This window comes from Neolamprologus multifasciatus, chromosome 23 (genome assembly GCF_963576455.1).
Source record: "Neolamprologus multifasciatus chromosome 23, fNeoMul1.2, whole genome shotgun sequence".
NCBI lineage: Eukaryota > Metazoa > Chordata > Actinopteri > Cichliformes > Cichlidae > Neolamprologus > Neolamprologus multifasciatus.
The window spans coordinates 11,923,298-11,944,957 of NC_140460.1; the positions used below are offsets into that span (position 1 = coordinate 11,923,298).

General features: G+C 41.0%; 1 protein-coding gene across 1 annotated transcript in view; it reads left to right on the plus strand.

Annotated features, from left to right (window-relative positions):
* Positions 1 to 418: 418 nt before the first annotated feature.
* The window catches only part of ell (elongation factor RNA polymerase II), a 38,074-nt gene continuing 16,832 nt past the window's right edge, over positions 419 to 21,660 (plus strand). The window contains exons 1-2 of the mRNA XM_085152272.1: positions 419 to 849; positions 16,719 to 16,763. Of these exons, the coding sequence (XP_085008398.1) occupies positions 715 to 849; positions 16,719 to 16,763 (180 nt within the window). The 5' untranslated portion in view covers positions 419 to 714. The remainder of the gene's footprint in view (positions 850 to 16,718; positions 16,764 to 21,660) is intronic.

Genomic DNA, 21,660 nt, shown 5'->3' on the forward strand with positions numbered 1-21,660 from the left:
CTCCGGTGCATACCTCCACCTGTTCCTTGTACATGTCCTGCACCTCTCTCACATACAGTCACTCCTGACACTCATCTCCTCTCCAAAACACGGTGAAGCTCCTTCTCCATCAACACATCTGGAGTGCTCCTTCTCAGCATGAAGCCAAAACATCACAGAGATAGTTAAATGAATTAAATCAGAGATAGAGTCACTGTCCATGTTTTATTGGTTTACAAGCGGACATTCTCGGGTGTTGTGACTATACTCAAACCATCATGGTGTGTGTGTTCTTGCCTTCAGACATTGACGTTTCGCTGACGTAATCTGATGACCTATCGTTTCCCTCTACCTACGCGTTTCTGCTGGGCAGTGCTGGTTCATATAGTCAGTGTATATTTTTCAGTCGTTAATAAAATGACATAAAATTACAAAATATTCAGAAAAAAATCAAAGTCATCTAAAATATCAATTCGTTTTAAGCGTTCAAAATATTGAAACAATTTAACATCGCTCAGTTACCAAACTTATAAAAGCAACACAGGTGTGACGCTGTAAAGTGTCATCATCATCATCATCGTCGTCGTCGTTATTATTTCTGAGCAGACACTCGGGCTTTGCCCACGGGGCTTCCTCGCTCCCCGGCTCGTTACTGCATATTCATTGAAAAGCACCGGGACTTCTCGGTTTACGGCAGAGCGCGTCCGTGCGCGTGGTGGTGGGAGCGAGAGCAAGATGGCGGCGCTGAAGGAGGAGCAGTGTTACGGACTGTCCTGTGGAAGAGTGAGCAACGGCAGCAATGTCTCCGTGTTTCACGTCAAACTCACTGACAGCGCGCTGAAGGCGTTCGAAGCCTACCAGAGCAGCAGGGTAAGCGGCGCCTTTTCCGTTCCGTGCCGTCCCGGTCGGCTCCCGAAGTCCGTGCTGACAGGCGGAGGGAGGTCGGTCCCCGCTCCGCCTGCCTTCACGCTGAGGTCCACGGCCGGTTCGGTATATGAGCGTGTAGTTTAGCGATCCCCGGCTGTGGCCGGGTGCTCGGTGGGTTTTCCGTGTTTTTGTAGCTACACCCAGACACCCCTCACTCCAGCCCGGTGCCACTGGACCCGCAGCCCGCTTACTTCATCGCGTTGTTTCAGCCTCTCTGTGTAAACTTGGTATCGGCCACTTGTCTTGCTTAAACACGTCTTTTATAACGTAAAAGAATTATCAGTGAAAATTAGTCATTTATGGCGCGTGTACACATGTTTCCAGAAAGTTTGGTACCCCTGTCATTTCTCTCCTTCTGTTTTTTTTTTTTGGGGGGGGGGGGGAGGGGGGCAAACCTGGCTAGCTAAACTAGCCACCAAACTGCCCACACATGAGGGTATCTGGTGCCGTCGACTATCTGAGCCCTGTCCGCTCATTTTAAGCGGTTACCTCTCTCAAAGCCTTGGCTCGGCTGTGAATACTTTGGAAAAGTACTCGGTATTCATGCGAAACATGGGCATTTTTTTTACCCAACCCCCCTCCTCACATCCAGTAAATGCTCATCATGTTCAGTTTACAGCTTTAGACATTGTCTGAAGTTACTGGACACTAGATTAAGCTCGTGGGTTTCTGGTTTCTGGGTTGCTTTTTGCTCTTACTCGTCCACAGCTTTAACTCTGATGGTGGCCATCTAACGTTTCAGCTTCTATAAATATTTGACAGGGAAAAGCTGACAGGCCAGGAGGAAAGGGCCTTATCTCCAGCTTCAGTGGCTGTGTGCAGCTGACAATCCACAACAGTAAACTGTGACAGGTAATTGGGTGGCCACTAGTTGTAGGAAGAGGTCTGCCTAATCAAATACAAGGCACATGGAAGGAATGAGCATTAGAAGGTATCTGTGATGGTTATATTAGGAAATGATGATCATTTAGGACTTTGGTGTTGTGATTTAGAGATCTGTTAGCAGTGCATTTGTCCACAATTTTATCAAAACATATGCCATGTGAGCTTTCTTACGTTACCCGCTGAAAACGTGCCATACCGACTGTCCACTGCTGTTACCAGCCTGACTGCTTCCCATGAAAACTTTCATCATCTGGCATCTGCCTCCAGTATTGTGGAACTGGATTCTTAATTTGACCACAACCTGCAGCTGCAGGTATTTTTAACCCGCAGGGGTGCGGGTTTAAAAAAACAAAACTTTAAGCTGAGAGTTCATTGTAGATATGAATATGTTAGATTAGTCGAGCAAATTGTTAAAACCGTGGAACACTTGGTATTTATTTGGCAGAAATGCTAATTTAACTGATTATTATGGTTATCGATGGGGGAACCTGCCAGAAAATATCTGGCAATTTATTTGATTTTTAACTTTTTATCCGTCCGAGTTAATTAAACCATTAATCTAAGAAAATGCTCTCCTCACAGCTCTGTCTGTGTCCAGTGCCTGTTCCACGGTGGATGTCAAACTCTTCTGTTTGACAACCAAGCTGAATTTTCCACATGTATTTTTCCCAATAACATGACTCTATAACCCACCAGTGGGGAGAACCGCTGCCCTTCTAGTACGTTCGTTGGCCAGATGAACGTTATGGCAGTTTTCTATGAGCTGTGGGAGGTCACAGAGTGCCATTGCCTACTGATTTGGTAACACTGTCTTAACTGTGGGACTAGAAATTCCCTTAAGAGGCAGCTGGTCGTTGCTACCTCCCAAAATGGGCTCCAAACACTGAACTGGCAGAGCTTTGAGGATAAACTGCTGCCCAGTGCTCATCCAATCTGCAAAGGCTCAAATTTGCATTAAACGACTCAGAGTACACAGGAAATTGGTCAGCTGGAAGTTTCTTTTGATAACATGGATGTCAGAGGAATTGAAAACGTGTTTCACAATCCAGAAGATGCTCTCCTGAAAGTGGCCCTTGAACTGACGTGCAGACGTGTTGCTAAACTCGTATAGCTCATTGTGAGCTTATCCTGACCTCTTTCCCTTAACCCTTACTCACAGTTTGAATGACTGTGCTACTGACTAATCAGATGTGTGGACGATATAGAGAAGTGAGTGGTTTTGGAGTAGTAAGGTGATAGAAACTTTGCTGCCTCATTGTGGGGATGTTGGCTCTTGGCGGGCTCAACGGTTCACGATTCGCATTCAAACTTTTTGTGTTGAGCGGCATCTCTGAGGTCAGCAGTTTCTGAGCTCTTGCTTAGTTTTGGGATTGCTATATGCCAATAAGCACAGGACTGCAGAGGCAGTTAAGCACTGTTTTTATGACTTCAACAGGTTCATTGGACAGATGATGAGAGATTATTAAACCACCCATGTGACACAGAGCAGTCCGGCATAGGTGTGCACGTGTGTCCTCTAAAGAAGATAAATCAGTCTTATAATGTTAGTAATGTAGGTGTCTGCTGTGTTAATTACACAAATGAGAGCTTTACATATTTAAAAGCACTGGAATGAAATCCAAACAAAGGCTAACACTGGGGCTCAGGAGCGGTGCTCTTCTCAACTGAAGACCCCCTCTTCCTACATTCACATGGCATAAATTGTGGTGAGAGTTGTTGGACTGACGTCAGTTTGGGGATTCGTATTTGCCTGTGGTTGGTTGTTATCCATTTTCATTAGGTCATAAATATAAGAACTCTGCCTTCATTTGAATAAAAAGAAATCAACAGGATCATTTGAGACTGAAGCTATGTGCAGTTTACGCTCCCTTTGGTCCGTATAGTCTATCTCTGCTGTTGTTTCTCAGAAACATCCCTATCACTCATGCCACTGCCCCAAACCTGAGCCTAAATTGCCTTCAGTGTTGCTTTTTTCCCCCTTAGAGTTCCTGATTGTTCTAACATTGGCTGGCACCCAACTGCTGGGGTGAGATGGAAGAGGAAGAGAGGTGAACTCTTAATTGTGTTATAGTGAAGTCACTACACGCTTTGCTTTGTGGGAGAGCAAGAAATTTTTAAAGGCTTATTGATCACATTCCTCTGTAAGCTAACAAAATACAAAACACGGGACCAGATGGAAAGCTGATTCAGTTCATTTAGATGCTGTATTAGTCTAATAAAGCATGTCTTGTTGCACTGCTGGCTGAATGAGACGTGACTGTCAGCTGGGGTTTTTTCTTGGTACGTCTGAGGACATGGTGAACTGGAACTTCTGCTACGGGACTGCCAGCAGAGACTCATTCGCCTTTTTTTTTTTTTTTTTTTTTTTTTTTTTCCTACTAGCTGTGACATAAGCAAGGAAATGAGTAAGGCTACCTGGCATTACTGAGCTAAAGGTTATGGAGAGTACAGATAAGTTTTGAATTATGTCTGCATGACTTTTATAGCACAGTACTAGAAAAAACAGCTTGACTAGTGTGCTGAAATAGTACTTGGGGGTTTTAGGTTTTTTTTCCTATCTCAAAAGACAGTTTCAAAACTTAACATGTCCATCCATCAAAGAGACAGCCTTTTGTTCAAAAGCCCCCATAGAGGTGCTTGCTCTCTCACGCACACAGACCCACCTCACCCCTCTGTTTTGACAATAGAAATGCCCAATTGACCTTCATCTTAACGACAAACTCACTTCTAATTCACTTTTACACCACTGTCATGAGGTGTAACAACTTGAAGACTTTCACACAGTATCTGCACAGGGAACCAAGCTTCATTCGGTAATGATAGATTTTATAGAGATTGACAGACCACGTGACTTTCGCGCATTGCATGCCGGTAACTCGTGGCAAAACAATCCAAGTACCGCATCAAATGCAAGCATTTGCAGCACCGCAAAACGTTCATTCTCCGGTTCCAATACCTTCTTGCTTTTTCTTTGCCCCCCAAAAAATGTTATGTACAAAACGAAGGATAACAATGCCGGTCTGTAAAAAGACAGACTTGATGAAAAGTCAAAGAAAAGATACGAGGAAAAAAATCAAAGGAGTGAAAGGTTTATACCCTTACGAGCACACAGAGTGGACAAAATACGTTAGCGTGCTGCCCAACTTTCACCACGCTCATATTTATAATCATACGGTTCTTGGAGTGAGTGCATACACTCATGAAGTTTAGTAACTTCAGGTCACTGCAACAAGCCCAGGTACAGTTTACCGACGGATGGGTACAGGACCTTGAAATGCACCGTGTAGAACGAAAGACCATCGTACGTATCATAAGTTTACCAGTCTCACAAATCGTCTTCATAAATACACATTCGTTAACCGTTTATTAACAGGACCTTTAAGCTAAACGGTAATTAATTAGTAGTGGAAATAATTTCTGGTTCGCATTACAGAAATGTAGCAGTGACAATAATACTGTATGCTGTAATCGTACTGGGCAATTAGTGATACAAAAAACCTGTTTTATCTTGTGAATAAAAGTTTGTTTTTGTCAATGTACCATGGTAATAACAGAAGGGAAACGCAATATTGTGTCAGGACAATTCACTATTTATGCACAATAAACAAATGAGCATAGCGCCACAATTTCTGTTCAGCGCCAGACTTGCTTGTAACCTATATCACCTATTATGTTATGAAAAATGACGTATTAACTACAACAGAAGACTGACCTTTGTGGAAATGTTTGGAGCAAACTAACCTGTGAGTTGGAGTGTTCTGGGACGTTATATTTGGTCTTTGAATGGCTGCAATCCAGGCCATCCATCGCCTCTTTGTTACGTCGGAAACATGACTCGAACAATTTCTCTTCAACAACGTAATCCGATTTAAAAAAAAGATCTCTTTACCCATTGGCTTCCCGTGGCTGTCATGCGACCGGCTATTGCAGTTAATAATACAACAGCTTCTTGACAGGTTTTTGTGTTTCTTTTTATCGCTGTGTAACTGATTTCAATTGAAAGCCTGCGTGCGCTAGTACCTCTTGCCACGAGTTCCCAGAATTCTTTGCGGTTTTACCCTTGAATGACATCACATTTTCAATCTCTATAAAAACATTTGGCATGATAATAACTTAAACCAGGAATACTGGTGAGGGGTAGCTAGTCCCAGTGGCATTGACAAGTCATTTGTGTTGTAGTGAGAGGAAAAGAATGAATTTTGTATTCATGAGGACAAACATCAGTGCTGGCATCAGTCCCATGATGATCTATGGTCTGGATTTCTGTGCCGTATATTCCACATTTTATTCGCTTGAAGTCCTGAACTTTATAAAGAGTTGTATGAGATGTGAATGCGCTCCGTTAAGTCTAGTTCTTTGTAACCTAAAGCGGCATTTGTCTGATACGTGTAACCGAAAGCATGTTTTGCCTTCGGAATTGTCAGGATAGAAAGTTGTTGAATTGCTCAAATTGTTGTCCAGAGCTTAAATTTCTTCTCTAGATAAAGAACTTTTGAATTTCTCCATCATGGGTGAAAAATTGACACCCTTTCTGTTGTTTTTCATCTGTGAGCATAAGTTTTAACGGTGACGAATTCTGAATTAAAGCACTTGTAACTAAGGAAGTTGTAAGTAAGCTGGGGGCTTGGCCACCTAACCCCGTCTCAGACCTTATGGGAACGGTAGGGGAGGTAACAGAACCTGGGTGGGGATTTTGCTGCATGAATCCAGTTGGCTAATGCCAGCGCTACGGTTATTTAAGGAATGCTTACTCCTCAGTTTCAGCAGAGCATGGGGCACTGCAAGAGATGACCATAACCACTAAGGCCAAATATGACTCTAAATGTCATGGTGTTCCTGTGCCCTGTGGCAAGGTTACCACAAGTGACAATGTCTCCATGACCTGGTATGTCCTTTCCAAGAGCTCAGTAGTGCATGGGTCATGGTTTGGTCTTTTAATTTTTAATCAGACGTGGCGCATCATAAATGCTTAAAATAGGCACAAATGAGTAGTGTGACTGTGGCGCCAGAACAAATTATATGCACATTTGAGTTTTATTCACACATAACCTTCGTTTTTAAAGGTGTTACTTCGCTCAGTGGGTTGTAGCGATAAAGAATAAATGCCCAGACGTAATACATGAAAGACTGCTTCATCAATTCAGAAAACCTGAATTAGGCTGGACCTTGAAGAAATATCTGCCAATTCAATGCAGGCTTTTCCACATTTGAAAAGACTGAGTTTGAAAGGAGATTCCTCTTTTATGTTCACGTCTATCCTTGTGTGTGTTTCTACCTCAGAAAGCAGGTTGGAACACACACAATGATTATTTTCGTGTTGGACCTCCGATGCTGTTGGAGAAAGAAAACTGAATTTTTTACATCTGTAGGGTGTCAATGTAGCTTAACTACATACACTGGACAGTGTTTACACTTTGCATGTGCTAGCTCAAAGATCAGTTCACACAGGTTAAAATTAACAGGCTTCACAGTAGGGGTGCAACAATACTCGTATCGATATTGAACCGTTCGATACAGTGCTTTCGGTTCGGTACGCATATGTATCGAACAATACAATTTTTTTTTATTTATTTATTTTATCAACTTTTCTTCTGACGATGCTGTCTGTGTTGAGCGCTCGGTGGATCTGCGTTCGACTACTCCGCCTAGGCTGCACTGTCGAGTGCAGATCCACTGAGCGCAGCGCAAGCTAGCAAGACAGAAGCTAAGCTCGTTGCAACATGGCAACTGCCTCAACGCTACCCGAAATTGAACCTCCCTCATCCTCATTCAGATCTGGCCTTTGGAACTATTTTGGTTTTCATGTGAAGCATGACCCTGATGGTAAGCGCGTCATGGACAAAAGTAAAACGGTATGTCGGATGTGCCACGCAATGCTCAATTGGTGGGAACTAGTGCATTAGCGCAGTTAGCTTGTTAACGTGTTGACACCGTCCAGCCCCACGCATTAGCGTTATGGCGTTAATGTCATTTTAACGAGATTAACACTGACAGCACTAGTGGGAACACAACGAATATGACTGCACATTTACGCCGACATCATCCTAGTGTAAAGACAAGTGGAAGTAGACAAAAACAACAAGCACGCATGCTACAAACTTTACCCGAGTCATTTAGACAGCCGTTAGCACATGATTCTCCTTATGGGGACCTGATATGTTTAATATGCTGCTGAGAATATAGCCCAGAAGAAGCGTATAGTATAGCTTTTATTTTGGAAAGAGCCATTTCTCTGTAATAAACTCTCTTTTCTAAAGATGAGTGATTTCTCGATCAGATAGATTTATTATTTGTTGTTTCAGCAACATTAAATTTAAAAACTGTACTTTTGAGTTAAAATATATATTTATAATTAAAAAAAGCATGAACATTTTTTGTATCGAAAAAATATCGAACCGTGACACCAAAATATCGAACCAAACCGAACCGTGAATTTTGTTTATCGTTGCACCCCTACTTCACAGTTCACAGGTCGGTTGCACAAATGAGGTACATTCATTTCTTACACTTTTTTAAAATTTAAATAAGTAGCTCTGAGCTACCTCCCACCATCATTGCTACTTCCCAAACTCAATATATTACTGTAAGATCACGGACAGATTACTTTTAAAAGCCAGGAAACGAAGAACAGTGCAAATGTGGTTTGCATAGCAGTGGTTGTCACAAAGCTGTACGGAGGGTTGTCCAGCTGTTTTTACTCTTCACCAATGATGCAGCATTATTAAAAACATGTATTGAATGTACTGCACGCAGATGTGGTCAAGATAGTGTGCTGAAGTTCAAACTGGGTGTACTACGTGTTACGCATAATACTACCTGAGTCCTACGCGTAACACGCAACGTGTACAGGCAATTTTGACAAATAAAGGATTAATTGATTGGATCCAATTGGGTGGAAAGGTGATTTAAGTGACTGTGAACATGGTTGCTGGTGCCAGATGGGCTGTTCTGAGTATTGTTGAATCTCTGCCACAAAGGCCTGTCTCAACGTAAAACACGGTACAAGCTAGTATTTGCAAGGTATACCAAATAAAGTGTCCAGTGAGTGTACAGCTGTGCATTTTCTAATTGAAGTATTGTGGAACCATGGTGATTTGTATAGCTGTCTTACTGTTGCTTGCATACATTTTCCCATGACACATAGAGTTGGAGGTGGACACCGCCGCCTGCTATGGCCGATATAGAAAACTGTCCATATGAGGTGTATTTGAAAAGTTCTGGTCCATAAAAAAAAAAAATCAAAAGCCTGAGATGATAAAAGTCTCTGGCTGCTAGGTTTAGAACTTTTGAAGTTCTATGAGATCCCCTCAAAACTGTGCATCTGCATTAATCCCTGGATTCCTGCTTGGAAATTGTAAAACTTCTCAAACAAAGCTGGAAGCCCGCCTCTCATCACCAGTAATGATCCATTGTACAAATTCAGGTCAGTGTGAAAGAGAAGTTGAAGTTTGTGGTGAAATAGAGGTCTCAGCCCAAATGGTCATAAAGGGATTTCCAGGGATCTAAAAATATCACCCAGGCTGGAAAACTGTCAGGAAATGCCAGAGATGATGACCTTAAACGTGAGAATGACCACGTTTTTACCATTTTCATTTTTGTAGACCTGTTCTCTGAACTCCCTGCACACTGGTACTATAATCACCGTTGGTTACATATTTCATAGTGTTTAATTTGCAACACTATTATCATGAGATTTCATTAACTTACTGCTAGAAGCTCTCTTATTGCTACACTAGTAATCTCAGTATTTAAAAAAAAATCTAACATGTGGTTTGTTGCTGGCTGTATCAACATGGTGTGAGATGCGGCGACCAGTCTCTTCAGCACAGCCTGAGTGTTCATATTGTTGCACTAATTAAAAGGTCCAGCTACTACTAATGATCCTGTTTATTTTTTTAAAAAAAATCTAATCTTAGTTATCAGTCCAGGGAATTCAGCCCAGCTAAATGGTCTTAAGTGTGTAAAAGGTTTATAATGACAAATGAAACATTTTCTGCATAATTGGTAAACTTACTGTTTTGCCCATTTGCTTGTTTTTGCTCTTCTGGAGCCTCTGAATGCCTGCTGAGTCTCCACTTTCACATCACTTTTGTCAAGGCCTTAGAAGAAGAAGACTATTTGAAGAACTTCTTCTATTAAGATCTTAAATGAGTTTAGTTTGTTTTGCTCACTTCAGTTTTCAGAGAAATGTCTCTCTTTGTGATGAGACTGCTTTCTGTTTTTATACTCAAGTTTTACATACATGTAGTAATTAAACAGAGAATAAAAGCTTAGGGTGACACAAGGCGTAGTCTTGTGTTTTGTTTTGTTTTTAAATTGTTGTGCCATAAGCATATGTTTAAAAAAACAAACCAAAAAAAACCCTGTCAGATGCCATGTGCAGATTATGTGTGCACCATTTCTTTGTTGCAGGGGTAAAGTAATGGTTCGATTCAAGCACGCAATCAAAAGAAGCTCTGCATCAAAAGATGGAAAACTTTAAACCCTTCAAAGGGTTTCCTTCTAGAGGTGAAGATGCTCTTACAGTAAATGGAACACAGAGTTAGCCCAATTATACGTGTGTGCTATTGTGCTGCTCATCTGCCACGTCTATTTTCAGGGTTTAGACATGCAAAAGAAGCACTGCAGAAATGCACGCACACTTTGTATTATGACTAGGAACACCCAGTACCAGTTTACCCCTGCAGAGTACATGGCACATAGTGCTCTTTCCACCTCTGAAATCCTAGACAGGTGGAGCACCTTAAAAGTGTGACAGTGATGCAACTAAACACCTGACTGCAGTCCTACCCATGGGGATTTAGTCCTGGCTATTCCTGTGCACATTCACAACCAAACAAAGACATGCCTTTACTTCCCCTGCAGTCTGCATTGTTGGAGAGTTGCACTTGTGTAACTAATCAAATTCACATAGTTTCTGCGTTAATCTGGGTGGTAATTTCCTGTGTGCCATCTAGTTTTTGACCCTGTCACATTAATAGTCAGGAACCCCTTTAGATTTTTGTTATTAAGCTTGTGATTAATAACAGATTGTGGCCAAGCAGGCTAATGATGTGTTTAATGAAATGTTTAGTAACTCTGAGCAAGGTTTGATTAGGAAATACCAAAATCTCACTAACAAGATCTTAAAAGCTCAGGTCAGGGTTTACTGTTGTTTTTCCTTTTAAGGAGGGCAATTGCAAATTATAAGCATGCCGAGGACTTCTCACTGAACAAATATCTGAACTGATCATTGACAAATTGGATAACTTCTGAGGATGTCTAATGCAGTCAAAAGCTGTGGCATCAATAAAAGGAGCTAAGCCTTCTTTACCCCAACTCTTAATTTGCAATTAACTTGATCTAATGTTTGGAAATCAGATTTGAAAAGATGTTTTTCATGAATTGTTTTTCACATAGTTTCTGATACTCCCTAACTGTTGGATGTAAACATTGCATAATGTATGAGAGACTCCATTCTGACTGAGTAATACTCTGATGCAGTGCAAAACGGAGCTGTACTAAAATCAGGTGTGCCCCAGTTGAGGTTATAACATAAAAAGCTTTTGACCTCCTCCCCCTCCTCTTTCTTTAGAAATGAGCACATGTGGTTAGATTTGAACACTTTTCTGCAGTGACTGATGAGGTGTGAAGACGGGCAAAAGTTAGTCTGTGTCCTGCTTCTCTGCACGTCCAACACAGAAGCGGCGATAATGTGAAGTAGCACTCTGTTAGCTATGTGTTGTGGATGGGGATGTCGCATTAATCATACGTTACAGTTGAAAAGGACTTGTTCTACACACTTTTTGGAAATCAAGTTTTACATCATCATTTGCTTTTTTTTAATACTATAGGGGGAAAATAAGCACTCAGAAGTTAAGCTTTCATTTTGACAGATTTTTAGTTTCTTCATTAGCTCTTTGGCACCAAGTCCCTGCTGGTCCTCATTTCCTTGCTAGTAGGCACTGTGTGGGGACATCCGCATGCTCGGTCTGAGGCCAGGAGCTGTACTGTGTCCCCAAGGTTAGCTCTGTGGAACGTTCTGGGCTCAGGTCCCAGAGAATAGTGACATGTCAGCAGCCCATTCAAACGAACAGGCTGAGGGTAGCAGTATGTTAGCATTGCTGGGAGGGGGAGGGCATAGGGTGCTAAAACTGGTGCTGCGTTAAACATTGCAGGGGGGAGACTGGCTCCATGAAAGGTGTGGTGTCCCCGGATAGGCTGTGCTTTTTTTTTTTTTTTTTTTTTTTTTCCCTCTTCTTCCTTTCTTTTGGTTTCCAATATTATGAGTTTAGTACAGTATAAGCAGAGTTGCTTTGCCAGGATCACTTCGCTTCGTTCCCTTTGTTCCGCAACAAAGTCTTTAACTTCAAATAATAGAACTAGTCTCTGAGACACTGCTGCTTCAAGTAGCAGTCTTTCTTTTCTTTTTCTTTTTTTTTTACAGTGCATTATGTTTAACTAGTAAACAGTGAACACACAGCGAGGTTAAGCTAGGTTTTTAAAGCAGTTACCAGAAACCAGTTCTGGAAAGACTGCATTCTTTTTCCGCATTCAGTACAGTTCAGTTAAATGGCATCAAATCACAACAACTGTCACCTCAAGGCTCTTTATGTTGTAAGGTTAAGACCCTACAGTAATACAGAGACCCCAACAATCAGGTGACCCATTATGAGCAAGCACTTGGCAACAGTGGGAAGGAAAAACTCCCTTTTAACAGGAAGAACTCTTTGGCAGAACTGAACATGGCAGATGGCTGTCCGTCGGGAAGGTGCCACATATCACAACTTAATGTGTGCCCAGGCTGTTTTTCAGACGCCGTTGAATCTTACAGGAGTGGATGGATTCTTGAAAGAATGGCTGCGATTAAGGGAAGGGAAATTAAAGGGTGTGCCAAAGGTATTTAACACATTTCTATTTTGGATCATCAGAACAGTTTCTTTGAGTCCTGCACTCCCAGCTGAGCTATTAAGCAATAACTATAAATCAGCTTTACAGCAGACTCAATGATCGTTTTAGCAGGGATAGTGTTATCCCTGCTAAAACTGCACGCGTGTGTGTGTCAAAACAAGCTAGAAACGCACACACCAGGAGAGTTAGCAAAACCAGCTGAAGCCTCCAAAGTTCTGGCAGAAGGGTTTGGGCAGGATTTGCACAACTTGTCTAGATTTCCTTCATAAAATGGAGAAAATCCTTTGCCAGAATTCAGAATTGTTTCCATTGAACTGCAGCTTTTTTTTTTTTCTTTTTTTTTTTTCCTCAGAGGAGGCGGACCTTTATGCTGTTGAAATGTTGCTTGGGAGTTGAGTATAGTGTTTGACATCTGGATTACAGTGGATTACAGAAATGAATGGAAAAAGGCCCGGCTTTAGTTGAACGGTTAAGTCATTCAGGATGGTTCAGTACAGTTTGTTGCAGTTGATTATGCCCTTTAATTAATTAATTAATTAATTAATTAATTACTTTTTAAATAGTTCTCTTCACCAATTTTTATGTGTAAAAACAGTTAAGATAATAAGGTCCATTAACTAATTTAATGGTTGTAGTAGGGCTGGGCGATATGGCCTAAAATCCATATAGCGATATAATTTGAAGCATGTAACGATATATATCACGATATATTATTTTCTTCTGTATAACGTATATTCCACACTATAAGGCACACGTAAAATCCTTTAATTTTCTCAAATATCGAGAGTGTGCCTTATGTATGACTTCTGGTTGTGCTTACTGACCTCGAACCGATTTTGGCGTGCAGAAATCTGTTAAAAAATGTTTTAGTACAACTTTGGTAAGCTGCACTGCTTGATGGATTGTCAGAGCATTACGGCTGCCGTAGTGAGGAGCTTCGCGGAGTAATCTGGCTCCAAAACTCCGTCTGCTTCAGGTCCCAAAGTCAAACTAACACTGAGAGTGAAAAACTGTCTAAATTCTTTCATCCTTAATAAAATCATCAGCGTTGCTGCTTTACCAAGTGTAACAATTAAGTTTAACATCCAGGCATCTATGAAAACAGAATTTATTAAATTTAACGGAGTTAGAAGTTAACAGGAAGTTAGCTCGCTAGTTTACACCTAAACATGACATACCATGTTCTGACTGAGAGATTTTTGAAACTAATTAAAACATACAGCTCTGCTACCACTTCCAACATAAATGAAGACAGAAAACTAAACAGCAGTGGCGTTTGCAGGGTTACTGAAGTTGGACTACCTGGTATATAATGTTGTGCTACGTGATTGCTAGCGACACAGCTATGTTAGCATAACATTAGCACAGTGAAGATGGAGCATGGACGCCAACTTTTTTTTCCACTCGATAAAAGTTAACGTGAGGGATTCTGGTGGTCAGGGACAAATGCAATCACATAGCAGGATGCTATACACGGGCCAAACTTCAGTCAGGAGAACAACTGAGATTATTCATCCACAATACGAGGTTTATTATTAATATACTGCAACAACATGGGAATAGAACAGCTGCGAGAGAATTCAACATTAATGAATCAATGTTACGGAAGTGGAGGAAGCGCAGTATTTGGCTTTCTCCATATTTCAAAAGTGCTTCATCTCTTTGCTATGACTGTCGCCCGGCATAATTTGCAGTTGATAATGGTTGTAGCCGCTGCGATGCTGTCGACCAAAACAGGCGCGGCTTGATGACATCATCAACATGCGCTATCGCGATAGAGCATGTTGATCGGTGCTTGCTTAGGGTTTTTTGTTGTTGTTTTTTTTTTAGGTCAAAATCTCTATCGTTGGCCAAATTTATATAGTTTCTGTCGTATATCATTTATATCGCCCACCCCTAGGTTGTAGCATTTGTCTAAACCTGCTCCAAATGTCCAGCATTTCTTGGAAGGAATTAAGGACGTTGCACAGGTGTGTGTGCTGTGATTGGACAGCGAGCGTTGCAGGAGTAATGTAAAACTTTTCAGGCACATGTCCGAGTATGCATGGGCGTGTCACAAGCCTAAGGCATATAAGCCAGGTAGCACATAAAGGATCTTCGTAGCTGAAGTAACGTCACACTGGTGATTTTCAAATGTCGAGCTGATTATTTTGCAATCGCCGTAGTTTAAAACCAGATCTGATGTGTAAAGGATGGAGCTGTGTGGTCACGCTGTAGAGGCTTGTCAAAGACGAGTTAACCATGCGCTAAAGCGTATCTGTCTGCTGTTTAGCTCTAAATAGGACAAAATAATCCACAAAATGAACATTTTACAGTATTAAAGAAGACCTTTAAACTAGTGACTAACACCATAAAATCATTGGAGAGCTTTTACTAAGGTGGGAAAAAAATTTCCCACAATTTTATACAGACCGGTTTCTTTTGTATTTGAACTCTTTCAGTACCCTTCATGATGAGTTCCTCACCATGGTATATATCAAAATGTGGTTTGATGACCATCAGAATAGTTTGTGGGCTTTTCCAAAGGTAGTTGGATAGGCAGAGACCATCCTCACTAGTGTCTGAGGCATAGCTAATCAACTTTGTCCATAAGAAATATGCCAGAAACCACTCAGTTCAGAAAGCTTCAAGAGTTCCTCCCAGTAGGCTTTTAATGGGTAGAGACGTGCAGCACCGGCCCTTATGCTAGAAATGTGGTCCATACTATTAAGGCCTGAAATTAAAAAATAAAATGAAATTATGTGAAACCACACAGAATAGCAACTCAATTATCTTTAAATGCAAGTGCTAGATCTCTGGGTCAGGATCAGGCAAGAATACAAAGCATGTTGTGTCTTTAATAGGCTTACCCTCTCTTGAACTTTTTAGTACTCTCACTTGATCACATTTAATCCACTAAAGCAGCATCAGAAAAGCCAAAGTGCTGTTTAAATGTTTAACGGTACTTACAGTACCCATAGTACCTGTAATTGTGAGGCTGACGCCCCAAAAAGGCTTCATCTGGAGCCACCGACACTGTCAAAGGTCCAGTTTAGGTTGAAGCAAACAGCTGATTGATTAATTTTGGCTTTCTGTGCCACTCCCTGCTTTGTCTTAGAGTCAGCACCAGATTTGTTTTAAGAATGCACGTGTATTATTATTATTATTATTATTATTTTATTTTTATTTTTTAAATCCCCCAAATCCGGGAATTATAATGCTGTGATGTTTTTAGTTTTTTTCCACTTTTTTGAGAATCGGTAAACTGAAAGAATTTAAATTTATAAGAAATGGACTCGTGAGGAAACGCAGTTTCCCTTGAAAGCATTCTGAAAACTCTGTTCTGTGCTGCTTTTCCCGTGTTTACAAAATTATTGCTGCTTGTGGGAGGTCACAATTTTGTCAGTTTAATTTTGTGATATTAAATGGGTTGTCTCGCTCACGTCTTTTTTTGTTAGAAAGTGTGAAATGGTCTGTTCTGGTTTATTTCTGGTGTTCGTGCGTTACTGCTTTCAGTACCATTGATGTGACCATCAACTCTTCAGCATAAAAACTAATCCATACGTGTTTGTGGTCTGCGGCACATAGCATGCCTTTTTAAAAGTTCTCTTCTGTATTGTTTACTTGAGCCATAAGGTGACCACATGATTGCAGGCAGCTTCTTTTTTTTTTTTTTTTTTTTTTACTGTTCTTGTTCTTCCTCATTTACACCCATGACTGCTTCTGCTTCTCCAACGCTGGGTGGATTTTTCACAGTCTTCCCCATCTATCACAGTTCATTTACACTGGAATAAACTGATTTCACCCGGGTCGGGTACAGGACCTAGCAAAGTGTCTGGTATCTTTTCTGAAGACAAAGGACGGAAATGATGATGGCTTTACTTTGTTACCGTTTATTACCATTGTTACCTTTTAATCTACTGCTGACGGTTTCAAAATCACATTTTTGCCCTCACTGAACAGTTTTAATATCCATACATGAGCAGTTAATTAAAAACCTATAAGGTGTTTGTGGTAACTTGGCTGACGTTAATTAATCTTTTTGTTTCTTTTCACAGGTCCTGTCATCATCGCCATTGATAAGATTTAATGGAAACCAAGGGGTAAGAATGTATTCTGCTTCGTAAACACGCTACTATACCTACATCATCACCTCAGTTTTATTACAGTTGACCTTGTTGAATTATCGCAGGTATTTGCCACTTTCAGTTTCAAAAGATGTCTTTATTACACATTTATCAGTCATTTTGTTAGGTACACCTATCCATCTGCTTGTTAATGCGGGTATCAGCCACGTGGCAGCAATTGGATTCATTTAGGCACGGAGAGGTTCAGTAATAGGCAGTTCTCTGGGTGATAAATGCTTTATCGATGGCAGAGGACCTCGTTCTGAAGACGGTGAGGTGTACTTAACAGAATGGCAGGTGATTGTATAACGCAGTTCAGATTTTCAAGATGATTTCAATGGTGATGCACCCAACAAGTTTGCTGTTTCTTTGTAAGCATGACACTGTGTGTGAGTGTGAGAAGTTAAAAAGATGTTCAATGTAATGATGCTCTCCTTGCCATTGTGTCATGTGCTGTGTAAGCACTGCTCAACCTTAAAGCACTGTTGCCACAGAACTTGAGGCAGCCGTTTGACCCTGTCGTGATGTTAGTCACGTAAATTTGTTTTCTATTGCTTCTCCTTCCAAATAACGTGATCTGACCAAACTGATTAGTAGGGGAGAAAACGAAACCTCTTGCAGCGTCATGTCCTCTGCCTCTGTCTTCATACCTATATTCAGACATGTTATGAAAGCAAGATAAAGGAAGGCTTGTGTTTCATGTGTACTCTTTGTCAGTCATGTGTTTGTCCACAGTGGGAATTTTGATGAATGATGTTTGATAGTTTTATCATCTAAGTATCATACAGGACCCCGAATGTCCTGTTAACATTGATCTTCTCCACTTTCCAAATCTCTTTGAATTTTGTCTCTGGTACAAACTGTAACTGAGTTAAAGTTTAAAGTGCGCTTATTAAAGTCATTACATCTAATTTTGTTTATTTGAAATTTTTAAAAATTTGTTGTATTTATTTTAACCAGAGTTGAGGCTTTTCGGATTTTATTTTATTAGACTGTTAGATTTATTTGTTCAAACTGAAAAATGGTCAGATTGAACTACTTAATAGTTCAATTCAGTTTTATTTACACAGCACCAAATCACAACAACAGTCGCCTCAAGGCACTTTATGTTGTAAGGTAAAGACCCTACAGTAATACAGAGACCCCAACAATCAGGTCACCCATTATGAGCAAGTACTTGGCAACAGTGGGAAGGAAAAAACCCTTTTTAACAGGAAGAAACCTCTGGTAGAACCAGGCTCAGGGAGGGGCGGCCATCTGCTGCAACTGGATGAGGTGAGAGAAGGAAGACGGGATAAAAGACATGCTGTGGAAGAAAGACAGAGATGAATAAAAAGTATGATTCACTGCAGAAAGGTCTGTTAACACATAGTGAGTGAGAAAGGTGACTGAAGAAGAATCACTCAATGCATCATAGGAATCTCCCAGCAGCCTACACCTATTGCAGCATAACTAAGGGAAGATTCAGGCTCACCTGACCCAACCCTAACTCTATGCTGTAGCAAAAAGGAAAGTTTGAAGCCTAATCTTAAAAGTAGAGCTAGTGTCTGTCTCCTGAATCCAAACTGGAAGCTGATTCCATAGAAGAACGACTTGAAAACAGAAGGCTTGGTTTCCCATTCTACTTTTAAATACTCTAGAAACAACAAGCCTGTAGTGCGAGAGCAAAGTGCTCTAATGGGGTGATATGGTACTATAAGGTCATTAAGATAACATGGGGCCTGATTATTTAAGACCTTGTATGTGAGGAGCAGGATTTTAAATTCTGGATTTAACAGGGAGCCAATGAATGGAAGCCAATATAGGAGAAGTATGCTCTCTCTTTCTAGTCCCTGTCGCTACTCTTGCTGCAGCATTTTGGATTAACTGAAGGCTTTTCAGGGAGTTTTTAGGACATCCTGATAATATTTTGCATGAGTATTGGTCTAGTTTGCATGGTACAGCAAGCAGTGCCATGCAAAGTGCCCAGTTTTCTTGCTTAATGCAAAACGAGTAGCGGACAGTAAAGTAAACAAAGTGAGCAGAACGCACTGACGTTTTCCTTCAAATCCTATAATTTAATTGTGCCTTTCCATGATATAAAAATGTCACCGTGGTGCCAGCGCTCCTTGTATCAGCAGCTAACTGTCCAACAATGATGAACTCTGCACAAGCAGCTTCTTCCATTAAAGGCAACATGCCCGCTTGACGTGTGTCAGCCTGCCCCGTCTGACATGCATACACTGTCTATTTGCTCTTCTACTTTGGAAACCTTAGTGTCTGCCATGCCCGGATGTTTTATTAGCAGTGCATCTGTGTCCCAAGTGGTGTTTCTGTTCTGCCAGCGTGGTCATAATACCCACAAAACCAGAGATTTCTATCATCTTTATCCATAATGATGCTTCATACATCTGTCTTAATCCTCCCCTCCTACACACTCGCTCTCATTGGCACTGCATCGTCTGCACCCCAGGCTGTTGGCTTATGTAAAGGCTTTGACACCAGGTTATCTTCGGTCACTGAACGTGATATAAAAAGCTCCGGCACAGGTTGGCACCGTATTGAGAAATGTGGTTAAAATGTGTCTTACTGTTTCCGTTGTAACCTCAGGCAGCCTCCTCATAAGCTTTACAGTTCCCATATCAGCAGGTCTCAGCAGGCACAATGAATGTTTGAACTTTAACATGAAAAATGGTTAAAATAACACGGACGATCATCACTGAATTGCAGAACTTAAATTTCTGCTGATGGACAAAGTTAAATAGATTGGTGGCTGGTATACTTTCTAACAGCACACTGAAAACTTTTTTTTTTTTTTAAACGTGCTGGCTAGCAAAACATCTGCCAATATATGTGTCTCCTAATGGAAGTTTAATGCTCTAAATATGTTAAAAATATTTTCAGGGCGAGAAGTTTTGCTTGACTGTATCCATGTATCCAGTTGTTTCCTGATGTACACAAACAGACCAGAGTCTGCAGAAGCTCTCCATTCATCATTTATGTATGTAGTCTTATAAATGCCTGTAATGCAGCAGATGGGACCACTGCTGTAGCTCAAGTGTAGCCAAGTATTTAGTATTTCAGCTTGCATTGTTTTTAAAATTTAGAACTAATATTCTTGCTATAACATTATGCACAATAGCCTTGTATTCAAAGTTGTAGCAAGCTTTCCTGCCTGCTGTCAGTATTTTGGTGCACTGCAGAACCATGGAGCCAGGCGCTCTTTCATTTAATGCTCATTTATTTTATGTGTGAACACGTCTGCTGTGGAAAGATGGCTTTATCTCCAGTTTACAGGCTGATTATTCAATGTGACGCTGCAGTTTTTATAAGAAGCGCCATGGTAGGCGTTACCTACCCACCTGTCTTTAACTTAACACACATTTGGTCACGTGTTCTGTAGAAGGTCCTGCTGTCTGTTGCCGGTCGTTTCAGGCTGCAGTTATGATGCAGCAGGTTCGCTCAGGGAAAAAATCTGTTGGTGTTAAGATGAGAATGTAAGTCATAAGTGTGAAAGTGGCTGAATTACAGAACAGATGGCCTGGCTGTCAAGAGATCCAATATTCATTCATTCAGATTCATTCATCTGGTTCAGCTCTGACAGAGTTTGCACACACACTTTTTAGAAAAGTGGGGAAAATCCAAAAGGCTAGAAATGAAATGGGAGACATTTTTCCAGACAGGTTTCATATTTTAAATGGCCAAAAAACGCTGGCTGCAGAAATATTCTGTCCTAAAATGCAGTTTTGGTAAAAGTGACACACACGTCCTTTTATGAATTCTTCAGAAGAGGTGGTGGATGTACCAGAGTTTTTCCTGCACACTGATCATCCCACAAAGCAAAGTCATCAGGATTGAGCTTAAAAACATTTTAACCACTTGTTCTTGTTTGATTTTGTCTATTTATCAAATGCGCAGAAATTACAGACTGCTGCAAAGATAGATAAAAGATTAATTAAACCCACGACTACACATTGCTTAATAGTGTTCATGTCCAAAGTCGCCCCTCCACAGGATCTTCTAGAGCCAGGAAGGACAGTTAAATCTGAAAATGCTGAAACATTCAGTAGCTTTGTCCCCAGATTATTTTTAAAACACGTTTTGCTGCAGGTTGTGCTTCTCCCACATACTCACAAATTCTCATAACGGATTCATTAACTGCTCGATGAGCGGCGTTTCTGGCTCCTCCCCCCGCAACACGCGTAAAAAATACCGTGCCTGTTTGTGTTATGGATGTAAAGTGCAAGGAAAAATTATCATTATGCATATCTTAATCGAACAGATACAGATAAGCCTGCTACCTCACACTGTTGTAAACGATCAGCACATGTATCAGCAGCAGGACTGGCTCATGTTTCCAGATTTCATTGTTGTATTGCTCTTTTGTGGGTGTGCCCAGGGTAAGGGCTGACTGTGGATTTGCAGAATTCGCCCTTCAGATTTCCATTCAGGGTTTGATTGCTGTGCCCTCTGACAAGGGACTTGGAGGGTCAATTATTAGATCCGGGGGCAGGGGTATTATTGTTTTCTTATCCTCCCCCAGATCCATCGTGTCTCTCCTCATGAATCACTGTTTTTCATGACTTTCTTGCCCTACTCCTGATATCGGCCACTATGCACCATGATTTCTAGTCAAGTATAGTCGGCTCAATTGGAGAGGATTTGGACAGCTCTCTGGCTGGCTTGAAGCTGAACAAGTCAATAGTGTCATTAATTTAATCTTGGTGTCTCCAATTTATTAATCTATTTTTTTTCTTACTTTCTAAGCCAAAGATTTGACACTGACAGACTTTCTTCTCTTCTCATCTTGATGAGAGGTGTGGATATCAAGTTTGTGGGGTTTTGGCTTGATTAAAAAAAAATAATGAAAGGGACTGGTGAATTTGCTGCATCC